Below are 17,980 nucleotides of genomic sequence, written 5' to 3'. Positions count from 1 at the left end.
GGTGGAATGTCTTTTTCTCAGAGGAACATAGTAATGGAAAGTCTCTCTTAGGTGACCAACTCCAGTGCAATCGTATCATAGGCTACTACAACATACAACTCCTTACTAAGATGTATTGTTTGCATCCCAAATGAGCCTGTGAATCTATTACAGAAATATATTTCTACAATTAGAAATATTTTTCTGATTTTTCACTGACCTGGACATTGAACAATTTTTTTGTTTTGTGACAGAATTGTTCAGAGTGTCTCATCTTTGCAGTAATTCTTCCTTCCATTCTTAATTTATCTTTCTTGGACAAGCATAACTAAAGATTTGTGTAAAGATGATTCACAGATTGTCTGCATTCCAAAAAATGGCCTGAAACTAGTGGTTGTTAATACTACTTCAATAATTAGCTATATGTCACTGCAGTAGCTATTCAAGATTAATTCACACTGCCAGACCTGTAAGACATTCTCTTTATTGTCTGATCAAGGAAAGACTTAAACCTTCATCTCTCACAGTCTGATTCAGTAGCTTAATCACTATGATGCTTACCAGAGAGTTATTAGGACAGGTGTGCTAAGACAGAATTTTCTGGCTTCCTATTGCTTGTCATGGTTGAGTGACTAAGAATAGTTGTCCATACCTGTGCAGGATGCATGCACAGCATGACTAAAGTAGGCTGCTGGTGTATTTTGCTTGTAAGTTGTGCATAACAAAGCTTACTGTGATTTTTCTCTTTGCTAGGAGAAGTCTAAAAGTATTCCAGATGATGTTGCAAAGGACATGAGAGGTGTGCAAACCCAGCTCCGGAACCATGTGGCCCTAGAACACGAGCTCCTTGGAAATGAGCAGCAGGTAACAAAAGTAATTCGTGGTCTTTAATATATAATCACAATCTAAGCTTCCAAGATGGTAATAATAATGTAGTATTATGAATATATTCTATGAAAGCCTGGAATATTCTAAGGCTCTTCCTCCATGTTTCCTGCTTTTTTAATATGTTCAAGATCTGCAGGTGATTATAAAAGCAGGTGATATACAATCTTGCAGATAAGGCACATATTATAATGAGTACTGACAATTTAAGTGATTCAATTCAAACAGGGATATTTTTGATCACTATTTGAAATGTATAATTACACCAAGCTTTATGATGTATCTACCACATAGTCCAAAGCATACCAGATGATTATGATGAAAAATCCAGAATCTCTTTAATGATTAGAAAGGCTGAAGAAATGAACATAAAACGTGTTAATTGACTATAGAGGATTATAAAAGGAAACATGGGGCAGTAGCCTGGAGATTTCAGTACGTTTAGAGTATTTGAATTTGGACTATGAGAAAGAAGAGAAGGGCTTGTTATATGAACTTACAGAAAGTGTCAGTTTATGAGAACAGCTATTGCTTAGAAAACTTCCTGATACACGATAGATTTGCATAGCCAAAGAAAGAAACAAAAAGACCAAAAGACCAAAGAAAGAAACAAAAAGACCAAAGAAACAGTGTAAATTTTATCTTCATCCCTTTGTTTTGTTAATTTAACAGTGTTGTTAACACAGTGCGTGTTATACTGAGATTACTAAACTTGCTATCTCAGAATCACTTTTCAGTGTCCTTACATCTTAGCTATACATAAGAAAATGCTGGAATTGATGCCACCAGCTCCTGTTTCTTTTAAAGGTAGAAGAGCATGAGATGTGAATAGAATGCAATCACAGTCAAGCTGTATAGTCACTGGGGAAAACGAAGTATAATACCTACTGTTTCATTCATTGTTCATGTAGTAAGAATGGTAAAAATGAGAAACAAAATCTAGTTGAAAAAAGTAGGTTGTGATGAGCCTTAGCAAACACTGGATGTCACTGTTATTCCATCTGAAATTAGGGATACTTTTGTTTAGCATGAGAAAACTCGGATCAGAAAATTTTACTTGAATTGTAACTTGATTTAGAATTAACATAGTTTTTGTCTTGATATTGGCTTTATCTCAATGACTCTCTTTATTAGCTTTTTCTTTCTTCCCTGCCTACAGCTGCAGGATTTGATCCGTTCTGCAGATCATGTACTGACTCGTTGCACAAACGAGCAGGCAGCAGACCTGAAAGCAAAGCAACAGGCAATAGCAACCAACTGGAAGGCCCTGAAGTCTAAAGTGCAACTGCGTAAGGAGCTTCTGGAAAAAGCACACAAGCTTTACCAGTTTCAGGCACAAGTAAGCACTTCCAGCTTCTGTCCCCCAGTACACGGGGGTATGTTTGTCAGTCATAGGTATACTTCTGAGCTGCAAAGGTTGATGTGAATTGCTGCAGGTGCTATCTGTGTTATTAACTGATTAAATGCTTGTAGCTATTTAGAAAGGTATTAGAGGATAAGGATATTTTTACCTTCTGTAGGAAGGGAAGCTCAGAAATAGTCATCACTTTGCAGCAGTAGTGATAGATCTATTTTCAAAGACTCTTCCACTGATTAAAAAAGGCTCCAATTTATAGTAGTCAGAAGTTGGATCTCTGTCTCTCTCTGGGTATGCAAATGATCCATTAATTTATTTCATGAAATGTATTAAATACAATGCGTGGGTCTTTGCTGGATCATGGCAACAACCTCACGAGTTTCTTAAACACAGTGATTCCATCGTAATATCATTACCTGCAATCCCCCATAACTGTATCTCAGAATTCAGGAAGGAATATAACTTGCCATAGAATACTAATGTTAATAATTTCAGTGAAATCACTTGTGATACATTTCTGCAAATTAGTAGATTATTGGTACAAGTATTACAGTGGCAGGTACAAAACAGCGAAGATGCTCTCTTTTACCAAATACTTTATATAATAAAAGGAAAATAAGTTATCCTTTTTTTTATATGGATGCTGATCACATTGTTCCTGTGCTTCCAGTTGGGATGAAGAAGTTGCTAACTTAGATTTCTAGGATATCTTACATGGGGCTTTTTCTTAATGACATTTTGCGTTGGTTAAAAAGCAAATAATGAACAAATCAGTAAGTTTTTCTGTGAAAAGAAAATTCTGTATAATCATCCTTTGTATTTCTCTGCATTCCTCCAAATACGATTTTCCTTAATTGAAGAGCAGGGTTCTCCCCAGCCTGTAGCACGCAATAACAGCAGGGGGTTCCATATCTTCCAATAAACAGTATCAAGGAATCAGAATTTAGGCAGACATATTCAGTGTTGCTGAACTGTTTAAGACCCCTCTTCTGAACTTTGTGCAGACTGATGCCTGGTCTATCCTTAAATATTGCTGGCATTGCCAGTCCAAAAACAATACCTTGTTGACTTTTGACGTGCCCCATTGCATTAAGTATTCCGAGATGTACAAGTTGTTTTTTTTTTTTCAAAATGTGTAGCTTAAATCTTAAGGAGTCTTAGACATTTGCACTATACCAAGTGCAATGTCAGTGTCCTCAGTGCATGTATTATGGTTCTGTAAACAAAAATTACATCAACAAATTATTCCTTTAAATCCTTTAAAAGGATTGTGATCAATAGGAAATCAGTAAATATCAGTGTTCACTGGCTTTATGATAAAAGTATCTTGGCTTTAGAGTTTAAACTCTCAGAGCCCTGAACAGACTAATTTCTACTGTATGGTTCTTTTTTGAAACTATTTTTTCTGTACTCAATTTTAATGATAGAGATAAAAATCCATGGATAAGATGGAACGCTGGCTATTTTCCTTCATTGAAAAAGTAGGCAACCATTCACAAAATTATTTTCTAGCTTTCTGCAGGAAAAGAGCATTTTTCTTCAGCACTTACTGTCTGTAACAGTCTTCTAAAATACACCAAGCAACCAGAAGGCCTTCTACCACCTCACAATTGAATGAGATTATCCAAACGTTACTATAACAAATCTGAATTAAATTTTGAGTTTTTTGTACAGTTCCTTGTGTTCCTGTTTTTCACCATGTAACTCATTAGAGCACAACACCCCTTAAAGATTCAAATGAGATGCCCAAAGTAAAGGTGCTGTAAATCAAGTGCAGAAAGATGGACAAAAAAAGTTAAATTATTTTTATTTGTGTAAGTTCTGCCAGCTTCAATCAAAAAATAATTCTCAGGGTTTTTTCCAAGAATTTTCTTGCTCATAATTCCTATAACTGAATGTTCAGACATCTTCAGATATTGTAAATGTGTTCACTGGTCATCAGGTTTTGAAAGTAAACTAGTGCTACACATTTGTTCCTTCCAGAATTCTATTTCTTTGGCAGTCTCAGAGCCAAATCTGCATACCTAATACATGTAAACAACTTATTTCTGAATTGTAACGTGCCTCTTTTCCACCTTGGTAAGAGTGAGCACCTTTTATTTTTCACCTGAAAATTCTGATTCTCTCTTTCACTTTATAATATGTATATTATATGAGTTTTGAATGGATTTTCTATTAGCAAAAGCTAAGGAATAAAAAAGTAGAGTGATATATATTGTTTAATCCAGAATACAGAAAATACTTAAAGGATAATAGGCTAAAGATTGATAAACAGTATCGTATTGTCACTGCTGAGGTATGACCCAGTTTGATTAAGATTATGATATAACAAATCATGTATAAGTTAATATAGTGCATAAAAAATTCTGCAGTTATGTTACATTCCCTGGTTGAAATTTATACAAATGCTGTAAGTCCTAATTGAATATTTTCTTTCTTCTCCATGATTTTATTACCTGTTGAATGATTAGGATATGATTTTCCTGCCTGATAATCCAAGCTTGAGATGTAACCTTAACTTTCACATTTTCTTGGGTTTCAGGTGTGGGACTATTTCTCATGGACATCAGAAATGATTAGGGAAATGAGAGCCAAGGAGACTATCCGGGACATATCTACTAGCAGCCTGAGACTTACCCAGCATCAACAGCTACTGGCTGAGATTGAAGCACAAGAAGACAAGTATAATCAAGTTGTACAGCTTGGACAGTCACTCTTGCAAGATGAGGAAATAAAATCAGAAGAGGTAATTAAAACACATTTAGGTTCAAAGTTGAACACATTCAGCTGCTTAACACTAGTATAACTATCATTCTGAACTATACAGTATTGTAATCATATGGATGCATAGATACACTCACACATAGTCATAAGCATGACCAATGTTTGCCTCAGCATGTTATCTAGGCTGGGCACAGAAACATTTCCTACCTTAACAATAGATAAGTGCTGGCATGTCCTGAGGGCTCATTGCAGCAAAACTGGGCTTATTGAAGAAGCCTGGTATATTCTGAGCAGTGGAGATAATTCTACACAAGTTGAACCAAAGACCTGTCAACCAAAAATGAAAATAAGCATATCAGAGAGTTTAAAACCAGTTGGAGCATTTTCTGTAGCAGGAAATTATGCTAATGTATTAAATCCATAGACATGGAAGATGAAAATCAAAATGCTAGTTTACTCAGGACAAATAGCTCCTAAAATTCTCATAGCATTTTTTCTCTCCCAGTAGCTACTAGTTTACTTCTCCACAACAATTTGATAACATCTCTTGAGTATATTCAGAAAACTGGAATTCTATTCTCCCAACTGACCAAGCTATATAAATTAATCTAATGTTGTAATGTATAACTGAACTAACTTGGAGTCTTCCTGACTGAAAAGTCCTTTGCCTGTAGAAGGATGCAGAGAAAGTCAGTAATAGAAGATCTGTAGGTATGCAGAGTTTGGAAACTGAAAAATACATGAAATCTAAGATTGAGACATATTGGCAGAATATAGCAGAATGAGTTATGATATTAACTTATGTAAGTATCTCTCCTATGCCAATTTTAAATGCTATTAATTGCACTGTTATTAATAAAGATAACAGAAGTAGGAATTGATTCCAGAAGATACACTTGAGAAACAGTTACCTTTGTTTGCTCTTGGCTTGGACTCCTATATATGCTATAACAATCATTCCTCTGTACCTGAAACGAGACACCGCTCTAATTATCTCTCCACCCAAATATAAGTGCTGGAACTTGTTCTGCTTTGTTTCATAATTTTGGTGCTATTTATGATGTTTATCCAAGACTCCACATTATCTTTCTCCTCTCACCTTGTCCATGTCCATGATGTATAATGACCAACATGAATTTTTGGAAATTGTGTTCAGATTCAGCAGAAGCTACAGGCTCTGTTGGAAGAGAAGGACAAAGTGTACAGTGAATGGAAACAGAAGAAGAGGTGGCTGGACAAAATACATAAAGAACAAATGTTCTATAAGGATTGGAATCACCTGGACAAGCTCCTGAACTCACAGGAGGTATGTGAATTGTACGCTTGAAATGAGCAGTTAGACTTGTTCAGCATTTTAACTCTTCCAAGTTAAAAGGTATATAACTATGCACCTACAACTTAAAATCCTTAAGTCTGTGTATAGACAACACACTTGTGTTGTTATTTGTGTTGCAGCGTCACTTGGAGACTAGCAATTTACCAGCACGCTCGCACTTTCTTATGGGGAGAAAACAGAAACTAGAAGTTCCAACTTGCTACAAAGCTATGTAATTCCAAATAACTATAAGAAATAACGTATTAGAACCTTGACAGAAGAGGGAGACAACAGTCCAGTATTAGTTAGCTTTAGTTAGATCTCAGCATACTGCTTAACCACTGACAAGCTATTTTGTAAGCCACAGAAAAATGGGGAATACTAAAGAGGGCTTGAAGGAAGACAAATAGATTTGTAGGTGCTGCTGGAAACCTCTCCTCAGGCTGAAGTTTAGTGCTGGGGAAATGCAACTAGGGGAAAATTGATGTTGACAGTGTAAATTAGTCCAGGAATAGGAGCCGCCTTCTCTTATTTGCAAGGGAGTTGATAACAGTGAGGAGACCTATGAAAGAATCTGACCAGGAGGAATAATCATTTATCTTTGATGTAGCAGAGAAAGATGAGCTTGTGTCATGAAAATAAAGGGTTGATGTAGTAAATGCAAAGCCAGGATATTCTTTGTACTATTATTTGCAGCACTTGAAGTATGTTTCTCACCAATATCAAAGTGTTTTGTCTTTCTTGCACTTTCCTGAATTTGTGGGAACTATCTAAAACAGTTCCAGCCTGAGTTCTGACATCCACTGTTGCAAAACTGGGAGTGAAGAATTCAAGTGTTCTTCCCAGTCGCAATGGGCAAATTCATGAAATAATAGATTGCTGTAACTGTGCTGAGGCTTAGCATGCAAACCACATTGACGGGCTGACGTTTGCCAAACTGAAGGGTTGAAACAAAGCTGAAGAAGGTTGTATTTCAGCATCATTTCCTATTAAGGAAAAATCATTCTTCATTCTCCAAGACCGCTGGCAGCACAAAACAATGGTACTTGATTTGTGCTGACCTCTGTTTTCCCCCTGTGTTTTGCCACAGGCACTAAACTTTTTGGAAAAGTGACACTGAGCTGTGCCATGCACTAATTCTCTACTCTTTGGGGCATATGGTCTTGAATCCTTTCTAATTCACTGCTTGTGAGAAATGCAAATCTTTGTTTTTCCCTACAAGTAGCATACTTGGCAAATAAAACCTACGTTCTCACTTTGTGCTGAGACATGATATCAAGAGAGTTTCACCTAGTTTCAGGTTTCTGGAATAAAATAATGCATGATTCTGCCAAGTAAAAATGTTTAGTTGTTACAAATTTTGCCATTTCGTAATTAAATATTACATCTCTTTCAATTGCCTTCCAAGCCATGATACACCCATGCTAAACTCCTACATGGATAGCATTATCAGGGAAATGCAAACTCCACAAAATTTTGGAAACTGTATTTTTTCTTTTATCGTGAAATATGATCAGCCAGCATATAGAGCAACCATGACCATGGCATTTGCTTTGCTGTACATATCTCAGAGGTAAATATTATGATAGCTACTATGGACTAGTGTTTCTTCTTGCCCTGAGTTGTGAATCTCAGCTTCAAAAGACTATATTACTTTTACATGAAAGCAGTTGCACCTGATAATTTCATTATGCCCCAGTGCATTCTATTCAGGTAAACTGCAGTTCATATTAATTCTTTACTAGATGAATTTATCATTGCCATATGCTGAGAGGTAGACTGCAATAAAAAAGGGTTTTCATCATGGACTTGCTGAATTTTCTAAGTAGGATCAGACACAGTGCCTACATCTATCACAGTTTTCTTCAGCTCAAGCAAAACCTGAGAATGAAGACAGTGATCTTGAGGGACATAAATGGCAGTTCTGTTCTCAGAATCTTTCTCTAATAGTATTTTTTGTAAGAACTTTCAAGGATTTCAGAACCTAAGTTGTTCTCACTGTCTTCAAAAGTGTTCAAAAGGTGGAGTAATAAGGTGTAGATGGGCCATTTCTTCCAGCATCCCTTTGTACAGATGTTATTTTATGGTCATGGAGAACAGCAACAAAACAAACACAGAAGCATGACGACAAACTGTTCTTATACGTGCAGGTACAGAGAGTAAAGGAGCTATCATCACTGCATGCTCTATACATTTCCTCCACCACCTTCTCCAACTGAGGTCACAATTTCTCAGATATCGCAATCAATAACAAAGTATCTACCTGCAGCTTACTGGGGAAGTTTCAAAACACCAATGGATTTCTGTATTGGTAATCTGAATATCACAGTCAGCCATATGTCCCTTCCTTCACTGATACTGTCCCTGCAATCACCAATCTATTGTGATACCTAGAAAAGATTGTTACAGCTTGGCTCTCAAATTTAACTTAGGGAATGTGTAAAAGTGCTATTACCTGGGAAGAGGAGATGGTGAATTTGTTTGTATCCAAGGATGCAAACAATCAGATGCATTCAGGATGAGTTTCAATGTTGGTGTTCACCTCAGTGTCCAAAGCAGTGTCAGTCTACAGTGAGTATATCTACTGGGGATGCAAATTTAGCCTATTACACTGCTAAAAAGCCAGAGTCTACATACACATGAATTAAACTGTATCTTAAAGGAATTGATGGAATGGGATCATAAAGATCATCATTGCAAGAAGAGGATCATTTGCTGCTATTCATGAAGGAACAGGAAGAAATGCCTTCTGAATTCTACTTCTTCCTTAATATGCAATGCATTGACCTGAGCCTGAGTGAAATCTCACCACAGCTGGAATTCCTGCATTTCCAGAATATCTCCTATTCCTTTCATTCTCTCATCTCCCCGAGTGAAAATTCTTTGAACAGATTATTCCTGTGCTGCCAAATTCCGGTCTGAATGAGGAAGGAATACTGAGAACTGCTGTTTTTTTTGTGGCTGCGAGCATCTGCCCTTTGGATCAATCAGCAATTACTCAGTGTTCTGAGATTTCTTAACCACTGTTTGTATTTTACTTCTTTACATTTAAGAACAATTGGAAGATGAATCTGTTACATTTGGATGGAGCTCTGTTACTACTATCTGGAGTTAAAATATAGCTGCGTTGTGACTCAGATTTTCTCCCTAGGGAGATAGGCAGGAGGATCCCTTTCAAAAGTGCTGTCAAAAATTATTCAGCTAAGACATCTATTGAAGACTCCCCACTTCCCCAGTGGGAATTTTCGCATTTACTACTTTCAGAATGGGCAGAATCAAATATGCTTTCAAAAAGAATTCCTCTCAAGCAAACAAATGTAAGCAATGACTCCACCCCTTGTTTTTTTCTGACTTTTGTGTTCAAGGAAATACTTAAGTCAAGTCACACACTGTTTTACATCTGTAAGAAAGCAGTTCCTGTCATCCCATAATTATTGGATCCTGTTTTCCCAGAACTTCATGTGCTTTAGACCAAGTCTCTCTCAGCAGCGAGGAATGGAAGAAGAAAGAAGGCAACACATGAGTGTTTTAAACTAAGAACTGCTACTGAGAACTGCTCTCTCATTCGCTGTCTGTGCCAGTGTGACTGGTTTGACTTCAAGCCAGCATCTTATATTACATCCAAGTTACTTAAACCTTCGAAGGATTTTTGCAGAATTTAGTCTAGGATTGTTCTATGCTAAAGAAAATAGAGCACATGTGGAGAAAATTACGCAAACATCTATCTTTTATGTTTTTTTTTAATTATGAATTCAGTTGTGCCATTGCTTGGAACTGTTGTAGGAAACTCTCCGAAGACCAGCAAACTGAGATCTTGCCATTCAGAGTGCAGACAAGCAACAGCTGAAACAGAGAAGAAAGAAAAAGTCACTTTTGCTTTGAGCAGAAGCAGTGTCCTGCGCATTCTGCTCTTTTCTAACCTTTTCACAGCAGCAGATGCCTTGCTCAGGTTAGCTGCTTTCCTTTTTTTTTTTTTCCACAAATGAAATAGCAGCAAGTACACAGACTGTCTCTGGCAAGCATTTTTGGCTCCCTCCTACTCTGTCTGCAGTCTCACTGTCAGAACACTCAGGGAGCAGAGCCTCATGCTCTGTAATTTATCTTTCTGCCCATCCTGCTCTCGTATCACTTTGCAGACGTGATAGGTGGTGGTAGCAGTACTAGAAGAGCTGTGTTATTTTATTTTGAATGCGGATTTTTTTAGTTTGCCATTTTTTTTCCCCGGAGAATGCATATTAACCTCTCATTCCTTTGCTTCGGAAGAAGAATGGAAATTTCCAGTACCAAAGGAAAAAGGAGTAGGAGTTGGTTTTAAAAAGAGGGAGAAAGGCAAGTTTCTGTGGCTTTGGTTTTGCATCGTTTAGGACTAAGCTGCAGAATGTCATGCAGGAACCATCGCTGCAATCTTTCATCAGTACCTGTCTATGTCTCTACTGCGGAAGTGATGCTATCTCCTAGCAGAATGACCCCACCTCCTCCTTTTGAATCTATTGTGCAAGACAGGCCTTTCCAAAAGATGCCACCAGCAGCAAGGCATCCTCCCACTGGTCAATCAGTTGCAGAGATCGCTCAAGGAAATGCCAGCTCATCACCAAGCAGTGTGTCTTCTGGAGCTTACTGTTCGAGGCTAGATGTCGTCCTGGAACACACAGACCGGAGAAAAGGTTTGGGGAACACTAGTTACTGTGCAGATCTTTCAGATAGGATATCCAGGTGGTCCAGTTCTCCCAGAGACCCCCGGAGACGTGGATGTGGAGGTTCTGGAACTTGGTCAACACCTGCATCTTACAAGCAATATTCAGAAAGAGATAAAAGTGCTCATTTTTCTTCTGAAAAAAACAATCCCCTGAAGTTTGCTGTATCTTTGCCCTCTGATGTTCTTTCCTGCAAAGCTCCACCAAGCTGGACATCACGTCTGAATGTTGACCTATCTGCTATTCCAGATGTTTCAACACTCTGCAGCAAAAATCGGCATGCATCCCTGGAACATTGTGATTCTTTCCCACTCCAGCAAGGCTGTAGCCAGTGCAATGTCCAAATGCAAGATCTCCACGCTTCAATGAAGCTTTACATTTCAACATGCAGCTTAACAGTAAAGCCTTTTCGAGCAGATTCTCATGCAAGCAATCATGTTCATTCAAGTCTTCTCATGCCACAATTAGAAAAGCTGCCTGAAACTCCAGCTGGTCTGTCAACAGGATCCCAGAAAGCAAAAGCCAGCTTCCCTTCAGGTGGGTCTCCAGCTCTTCAAATCACACAATTTCATGTGACTTCCTCTAAGTATCCTAGCTTTCCCCAGGAAACTGTCTCCAGAGATATCTGGCTGTCCCCAGCTGCACTGACTGGAAGAGAAAATGCCGCTGTTGGGAATGAAGTCACAAGCAGGGATTTAAGTCCAGAGCTGATTGTCTTTCAGAACCATGCTTCATCAAAGCCAGAGTTTGGGAAGACTCAATGTGATGGGCTAACACCTGCTCACCACAAGGTTTCCAAAATCACCTTGATACTCGCCACTCCTTGGACTGCAATGCCTATCCAAGTGGTAAGAGAATTTAGAAGGAGCCCAAGTCCAACAATCTTTATCAAAACACATGATGCAGGTATAACTGGTCCACCTCTTCATCCAATGGGGATTGGGGCTGACCTCTCTTTATCAGTGAATCCAGTTTGCTGTTCAGGATTGCTTTCTACCCAACAGCCATGGACAAGATCTGGTTTGAGATCTCAGGAAACATGCAGCCTAGATAGTGTATGTCCCGAAGACCTTTTGCCAAACGTACCAACTCATACAATGTCTTCAGCTCACAGACATGCAGAAGGCTCCTGGTGTCCGTCTATCGCTGTCAACATTGGTTCTGGGAGGAAAGTGGTGAAGATTTCCATTCCATTCTAGGAACATTTGCAAACACAGGTTTTAAGTTGCATTAATTGAACCATGTGGATTCCTTCTTGTATACTTCCTGCCATGTTCCTGTTAGCTGAGGATGACTTTTGGGGCAACCAGAAAGCAACTTTTGTTCTCTGTCATCAAGACTGCAGATGCCTCTTCATCCTTCCTAAATGAAACTGAGCACTGTGATCTGATCCAGCTCTTGATAAATGTTTCATTTTAACCATTTGAGCTCTACTGTCAACTTGACATGCACAGTTCTGTGCATCTACTTACAGGTTTTGCATAATTGGGCTCTAGTGCTCAGCGTTTTTAAGGTTCAAGACATTGAAGCCAAAATTTGGTCTTCCTCTCTGACAGTCAGTCTGGGACATGGGACAAATCCACAGTGTAGTTTTTCTTACGGTTTTTTTTTTTTTTTTTTTCCTATTTTTTTCATTTTCTCATTTGTCAAATTGTGTTGTATTTCTAAATGGTTAATACTTGGGTTTGCAAACTTTTTGAAGTAATCCTTGTTTTCAAAAAAACAGTTGCAATTTAATTATGAGGGGAGAAAATAATTTTTCCCTTAGAAAAAGGGAGATATCACCTTTTCCTGGGGGGAAAAATGGGAATTTAGTCTCCACTGCTTGTCAGATTTAGATATCCCAGAAACTGCAGCAGTGAAACTAAGGGGATTTTAAGAGGAATTTAATCTGCCTTCAGACAAATGTTTTATAAGTAAAAATTGTAAGAGCATATGATTCTTGTCTAACACCTTGGAAATTTTGATAGATGGGATGGTAGCACTTACAGGAAAACAAACACTGATTGGTTTCTGTATTTCTCCCATTTACCTTTCCAGTATCAGATAATGCATGAACAGCATGCAGTGGTGGGAGGGAAGAAAATTCTTAAATACATTTAACATTAGAATTCCAGACCTGTTCTGTGAGATCAGTGGCCAACAATACAGTGATGTCAGTTTGATAGAAAAGGTGTATGCATGCATTTTTTAGAAACAACTTAGTGTGTTTTATTCCACTTATGACAAGGTATTATATTACTTAGTTGTGAACAATATGTAATCATTGTATTAAGCATATGTATTTACTTTGCTAAAACTTTTTCTCCATTATTTCTTTTTTATTATTATTTATTTACTTTTATCAGAAGAAGATAAAATCAAACTTTGTTGTTATCATTTTTCTGGGCAGAGTTTGGACTGAGTTACACCCTTCAAGTGAAGGCATTTAAGTCTGGAAGTAATACTAGCCTTTAGTACATGCTTAGAGCTGAAAGATTTTCAGTGGAGTTCTAGCCATCTCAGCAGCAAGCCCCAAGCAGGCAGTGGGGGGCAAAATATGTTAAGCTTGCTGTATTGTGAAGAGCAGAAGCAAGAGAAGGGAGTGGATTCACAGAAATACTTAAAATACTTTTTCTTCCAGAGAAATGAAAACGATATTTATTGGAAGCCAAATTTCTTCAGGGCTGTCTCAGTTTCCAATATGTCTGTATTATTGTTTCATTTAGTATTTTTCCAAAAAGCAGAGCTGGCCTGTGCTGCCACATAACTGTGTATATAGTGCTATTTTACATCAAATGAATGTATTTTTTGAGATGGACTTTGCATTTAATTCTGTGTTAGCTCATAAAGAAGAGTTTCTATCACAACAATACGCCTGAATCTATGCAGTGAGCTCAGAAATAGTGAAAAACTCCACTTGAAGTAGAGAAAAAACCTCATTTATGTTCTTTGCATTGTTAATAATTTGGCTATTCGCTACATGTTCTGTTTCAAATATCAGAAAGAGCCAAGTCTATTTTGTGGTTTTAAGCATCTTTGCAAAGTCTTCAGTTAAAAATGAGTCAACTGTATAGTGAGTGGTCAGGTCTCTGGTGCTTTTTGCGGCTGAGAATTAGATTCTTGATGATGGGCTATGATTCATAATGGAAACAAACTTGAAAGAAAGTTTATACCTGCTGTGTGCTGTGGGAGGCCCTAGTAGGTTACCTGAGGAGAGCTATGCAATGTTTTCGTATTTGAAATTAACACGTCACTTTCAGAGTAGGAGTTTGGGGACCTGTCTGAAGCCATTCCCTATGCCAGAAAATGATGTAATTGGCCAAGGGCCAACATCATATTGTGTGAGCTAGTTTCTGTTCTGCTTTAAGATTGATATAACAAATACTTAAATGAAAAACTGTTGCTGTTCTGATTCTAGCAATTTCTGTAATAAGATTTCTGTTTACAAGACAAATGAAAAGTTTTTATCTCGTCAGCTCTCCAAGTAGCACTGCTAGTGCTGCTGGTACTGGCTTCTTCTAAGCACATGGCAATTGCCTCTCCTGCAATGTGTGCAGCCACTTTTCTTTTGTAACAGTTTTCTTTTTCAGTATTAAAATATGGATTCTCAAGCACACTTGCATGAGCTTCTACTTTGGGGGCCTGCTCAAATGTCAGAAGCACTTTTTCCACTGCTCTGGGAGCTCAGGGAATGGGGCTTGAATGTATTACCCGTGCGTAGTGATTTTCAGTAGGAGCAAGACACCGAGCAGTCAGAGGCAGCTGATTATGACTCACTGTCCCACACCCGTGCTCTCAAATGTCTCCCTTTTCCAAGGAAAGTAACCGTCCTTACCAGCAGATGTCCCTTTGCTTTTTCTTCCACCGTAGATTATAAGAGCAGGAAAACTACTGGCAGTTTTTTTGTGTAGAATGTTGTAGCTCCACTGCTAACAGTTGGTAAATAAAGGAGTGATACGTGGAAAATTGTAATGATTTTCTTTTTCCTTTGTAAATCCTTTTTTTTTTTTTTTTTTTTTAACCAGAAATAATAATCCACAAAGTAAGGTAGAGAAACTACGTTGTCTTTAAAGGAGCTGTCAAAACATGAATATAGAGGGTGCAGTATGTGGCTCTGTGTTTATATACAACAAACAGAAGTGCCAAGCATCAGCTGATAGCTTTGTTTCTGTGCCAGCTAACAGCAGAGTAGAAATGGAAGCCAATTATAAGTGCATTAAGAATGCAGCAATAGAGCAAACAGATGTGCATGGAGTTTTTCTTCCACAAGAGCAAACCAAACACAAAAACACTCTAAAAAAAAAAAATCTCATAAGTTTGTACACTTGATGATTAGATAGATCAAAGGATTAAAGTTTCAATGACAAAATACCTGCATTCTGGTTGGAATTGTATTTAATATTCATGGGCTAGACTTCTTAAAAACGTAGATCTATTCTACATGGCCTTCCCCTCTTCCTGACAATGATTACTGTGTTGGGATTTACTCATGTCTCTTCTGGTACTCTGCATGGATTAGTACAGAACAGTTTGAACATCTGGTCTGGGTGTAATGTTCTTCTGTACATTTTTCTCTACACGCAAAATATTTCACTCATTAGCTCCCAAAAATGAACAAGAAAGTCAGACTTAAGTCTAGCAGTAAGTCCTCTAAGCCACAGAGGCCAAGCAGAGTGGCATTATCCAGCTCCATCCACCAGCTGGAGATGAAGGTGATAAAGCAAGTGCCATCTGTGTCCATCCAGGAGAGCCAGGCTCAGGCCTCCATTCAGCGTAGCTCTGACAAGGCAGAGGCCAGAGCAGAGCCTCAGTGGGGCCCCCAGATGGGGCTGGAGGGCATTCAGAGAATGGTCGGGGCTGCCTGGGCCTGTTGGTGCTGTGGATGTGGATTCCATTGCATGTAAAAGGTGCCTAGGAAACATCTTCAGAAGATTCCCCAGAGACTGAATGCATGGAGGATGTAATTGTGCAACCAATTTTCTTAACATCAGGAAGGAGTCAACAAGCACAGCGGTGCATTAGCGATGTGCAGGGATTTGTTAGAAAATGTCATAACAGCATTTAAGTGACTAGTAAAGCAGTTTCCTTAAAACTGATTAATTTTTTTTTTAGACTACAGTCTTACTACCTCAGAGACTGACATGATAGTAGATAAAATTAATGCCAGACAGTTGGAAACACAGCATGAAAAAATAGAAGATCTAATATGCTTGTTTCAGGTACAGCATTATCAAAGGATCATAGAATCATATGATATTTTTCATAAATAATCAGCTGAACAAACACAGGACAGAAACAAACTGGTCTTATAGCAGTTCTTCTAAGAAGATTCTGGAAACTTAATGCAGTTTACAAGGTGAATTTGAGTTCAAGGTATTGTGTATAAGATAAGCACCATACACAAATGCATGATTACACTTTGAAAGGCACCAGAAGGAAGCTCTCTGCTACCTTCATTCTGGAAGATTCAGCCAAGTACTGCATCAAATCGTAGGAACACCATTTCAAAATAAGTGGAAATGGAAAAGACTCAGGGGAGAGCAATGAGAATAATTAGAAGTCAAGGAGACACAGCATCTGTGGAATGATTGATCTGCTCCAGTGTAGTTTTAGTAAGAGATGATAGAAATACCTATTAAGCCTATGTGAGCATACAAAAATGTACAAAGCTGAAGCAAATGTAAAAGAAATTATTTTCGTTCTGTGCTGAAGAGGGCAGAATGTAATGAGATGAAATATTAGCAATGCATTTTCAGGTTATGTACTTGGAAAATCTTGTTAATGGTGATGGTAATGAAGCAGTGCAATGAATTGCCAAGGGAGGCTATAAAGTCTGTGTTGTGGGATGTATTCTAAGAAGAAACTATAAGGCACATCAGACATGGCAGTGTTGATCTGGTTTTGGATTACAAGAATGGCTGTTGAATTTACCAGCTTTGTGATTTAGAGAAAGCAGAGACAGGTCAGTTTACATGGTAGGACCTGCTATTGTATCTCTCTTACTCAAGACCATAAAGCTCTGCTATTTCATTTCCAGTTTGAATTGCCTTCTTTTCCTTTTATTTCCTCTCAAGTGTGCTGTAGAGCTAATATCCCTTCTCATATTTATGAATTGGGATTATGTGATGTTTAATCAAGTGAGTGAAGTATTAAATGTTTTTTGTAGGTTTATTTGAAAAGCAGTGACCTTGGAAGCTCTGTAGATGAAGTAGAGCAACTGATTAGGAAACATGAGGCTTTTGAGAAGCTACTGGCATCACAGGATGAAAAGGTACAGTAAACAATAAGGATTATTCTACCATTACAGGAACTGGAATAATTCTATTTGTTTTTTATTAATGTGGCAACAGATGTGATGTGCCTGATATGCTTGAATCAGAGAAAAATGGGGAAGCTTAGTGAAATAACAGACAGGGTAGTGGAGAAAAGTATTAAACAATCCATTTCCAAGTCTTGTCTGCATTGTCTTGAAGCAGATGAAAAAAACACTTAGAAAAATCAAACACTGGGACTTAGGAGGAAAAAAAATATTTAAAGCAGACCATACTGTGTTATGGATACCAGAAGTTTTCACCTTTTTTTCTTAAAAAGAATGTGGCTTTTGAAGCATGTAAAATACAGTATGTCAGAGTTGGTGTTTTGCTAATTATTTAAATATATATTTATTATATAATGTCTGTACTAAATTGTCTAGTTTTTTTGCATCTGTGGAATTGAAGCTGGATTGCTCACCCACACCTAAAAGAATCTGGCTGGCTGATGGCCAGCTGCTGTATTTCACCCATGCTAGGGCTAAGCTCTGAAACCTGGGCCTGTGCCTGTTTCTCCAGATGGAATGAGCTCCCAGCCCTGTACCTCCTCCCTGGCAGATTTATTGTTGGGTTGAGAACTACCTCCCAACACCTGATTTCCACAAAACAATAAAATCCAGGCAGTCATAAGTGCCAGGCTTGCTCCATGACTCCTTGCACCACCTGATCAGTGGGAAAAGGACTCCTAGCTACAGCTTTATTTCATCTAAATAATCACAGTGTGCTAAAGTAA

The 17,980-nt window shown here is 38.1% G+C and overlaps 1 protein-coding gene across 1 annotated transcript in view; it reads left to right on the top strand.

Annotated features, from left to right (window-relative positions):
* Positions 1–17,980, top strand: part of SPTBN5 (spectrin beta, non-erythrocytic 5) — a 91,335-nt gene that overhangs the window by 36,455 nt on the left and 36,900 nt on the right. Inside the window, exons 32-36 of the mRNA XM_042813512.1 lie at positions 733–843; positions 2,024–2,203; positions 4,764–4,967; positions 6,102–6,251; positions 17,103–17,207. Of these exons, the coding sequence (XP_042669446.1) occupies positions 733–843; positions 2,024–2,203; positions 4,764–4,967; positions 6,102–6,251; positions 17,103–17,207 (750 nt within the window). The remainder of the gene's footprint in view (positions 1–732; positions 844–2,023; positions 2,204–4,763; positions 4,968–6,101; positions 6,252–17,102; positions 17,208–17,980) is intronic.

Source organism: Centrocercus urophasianus, unplaced genomic scaffold, assembly GCF_019232065.1.
Source record: "Centrocercus urophasianus isolate 14NV4802_14NV808 unplaced genomic scaffold, USGS_Curo_1.0 seq_14, whole genome shotgun sequence".
In the NCBI taxonomy this organism is placed as follows: domain Eukaryota; kingdom Metazoa; phylum Chordata; class Aves; order Galliformes; family Phasianidae; genus Centrocercus; species Centrocercus urophasianus.
This window is presented reverse-complemented; position numbering and strand designations above follow the sequence as displayed.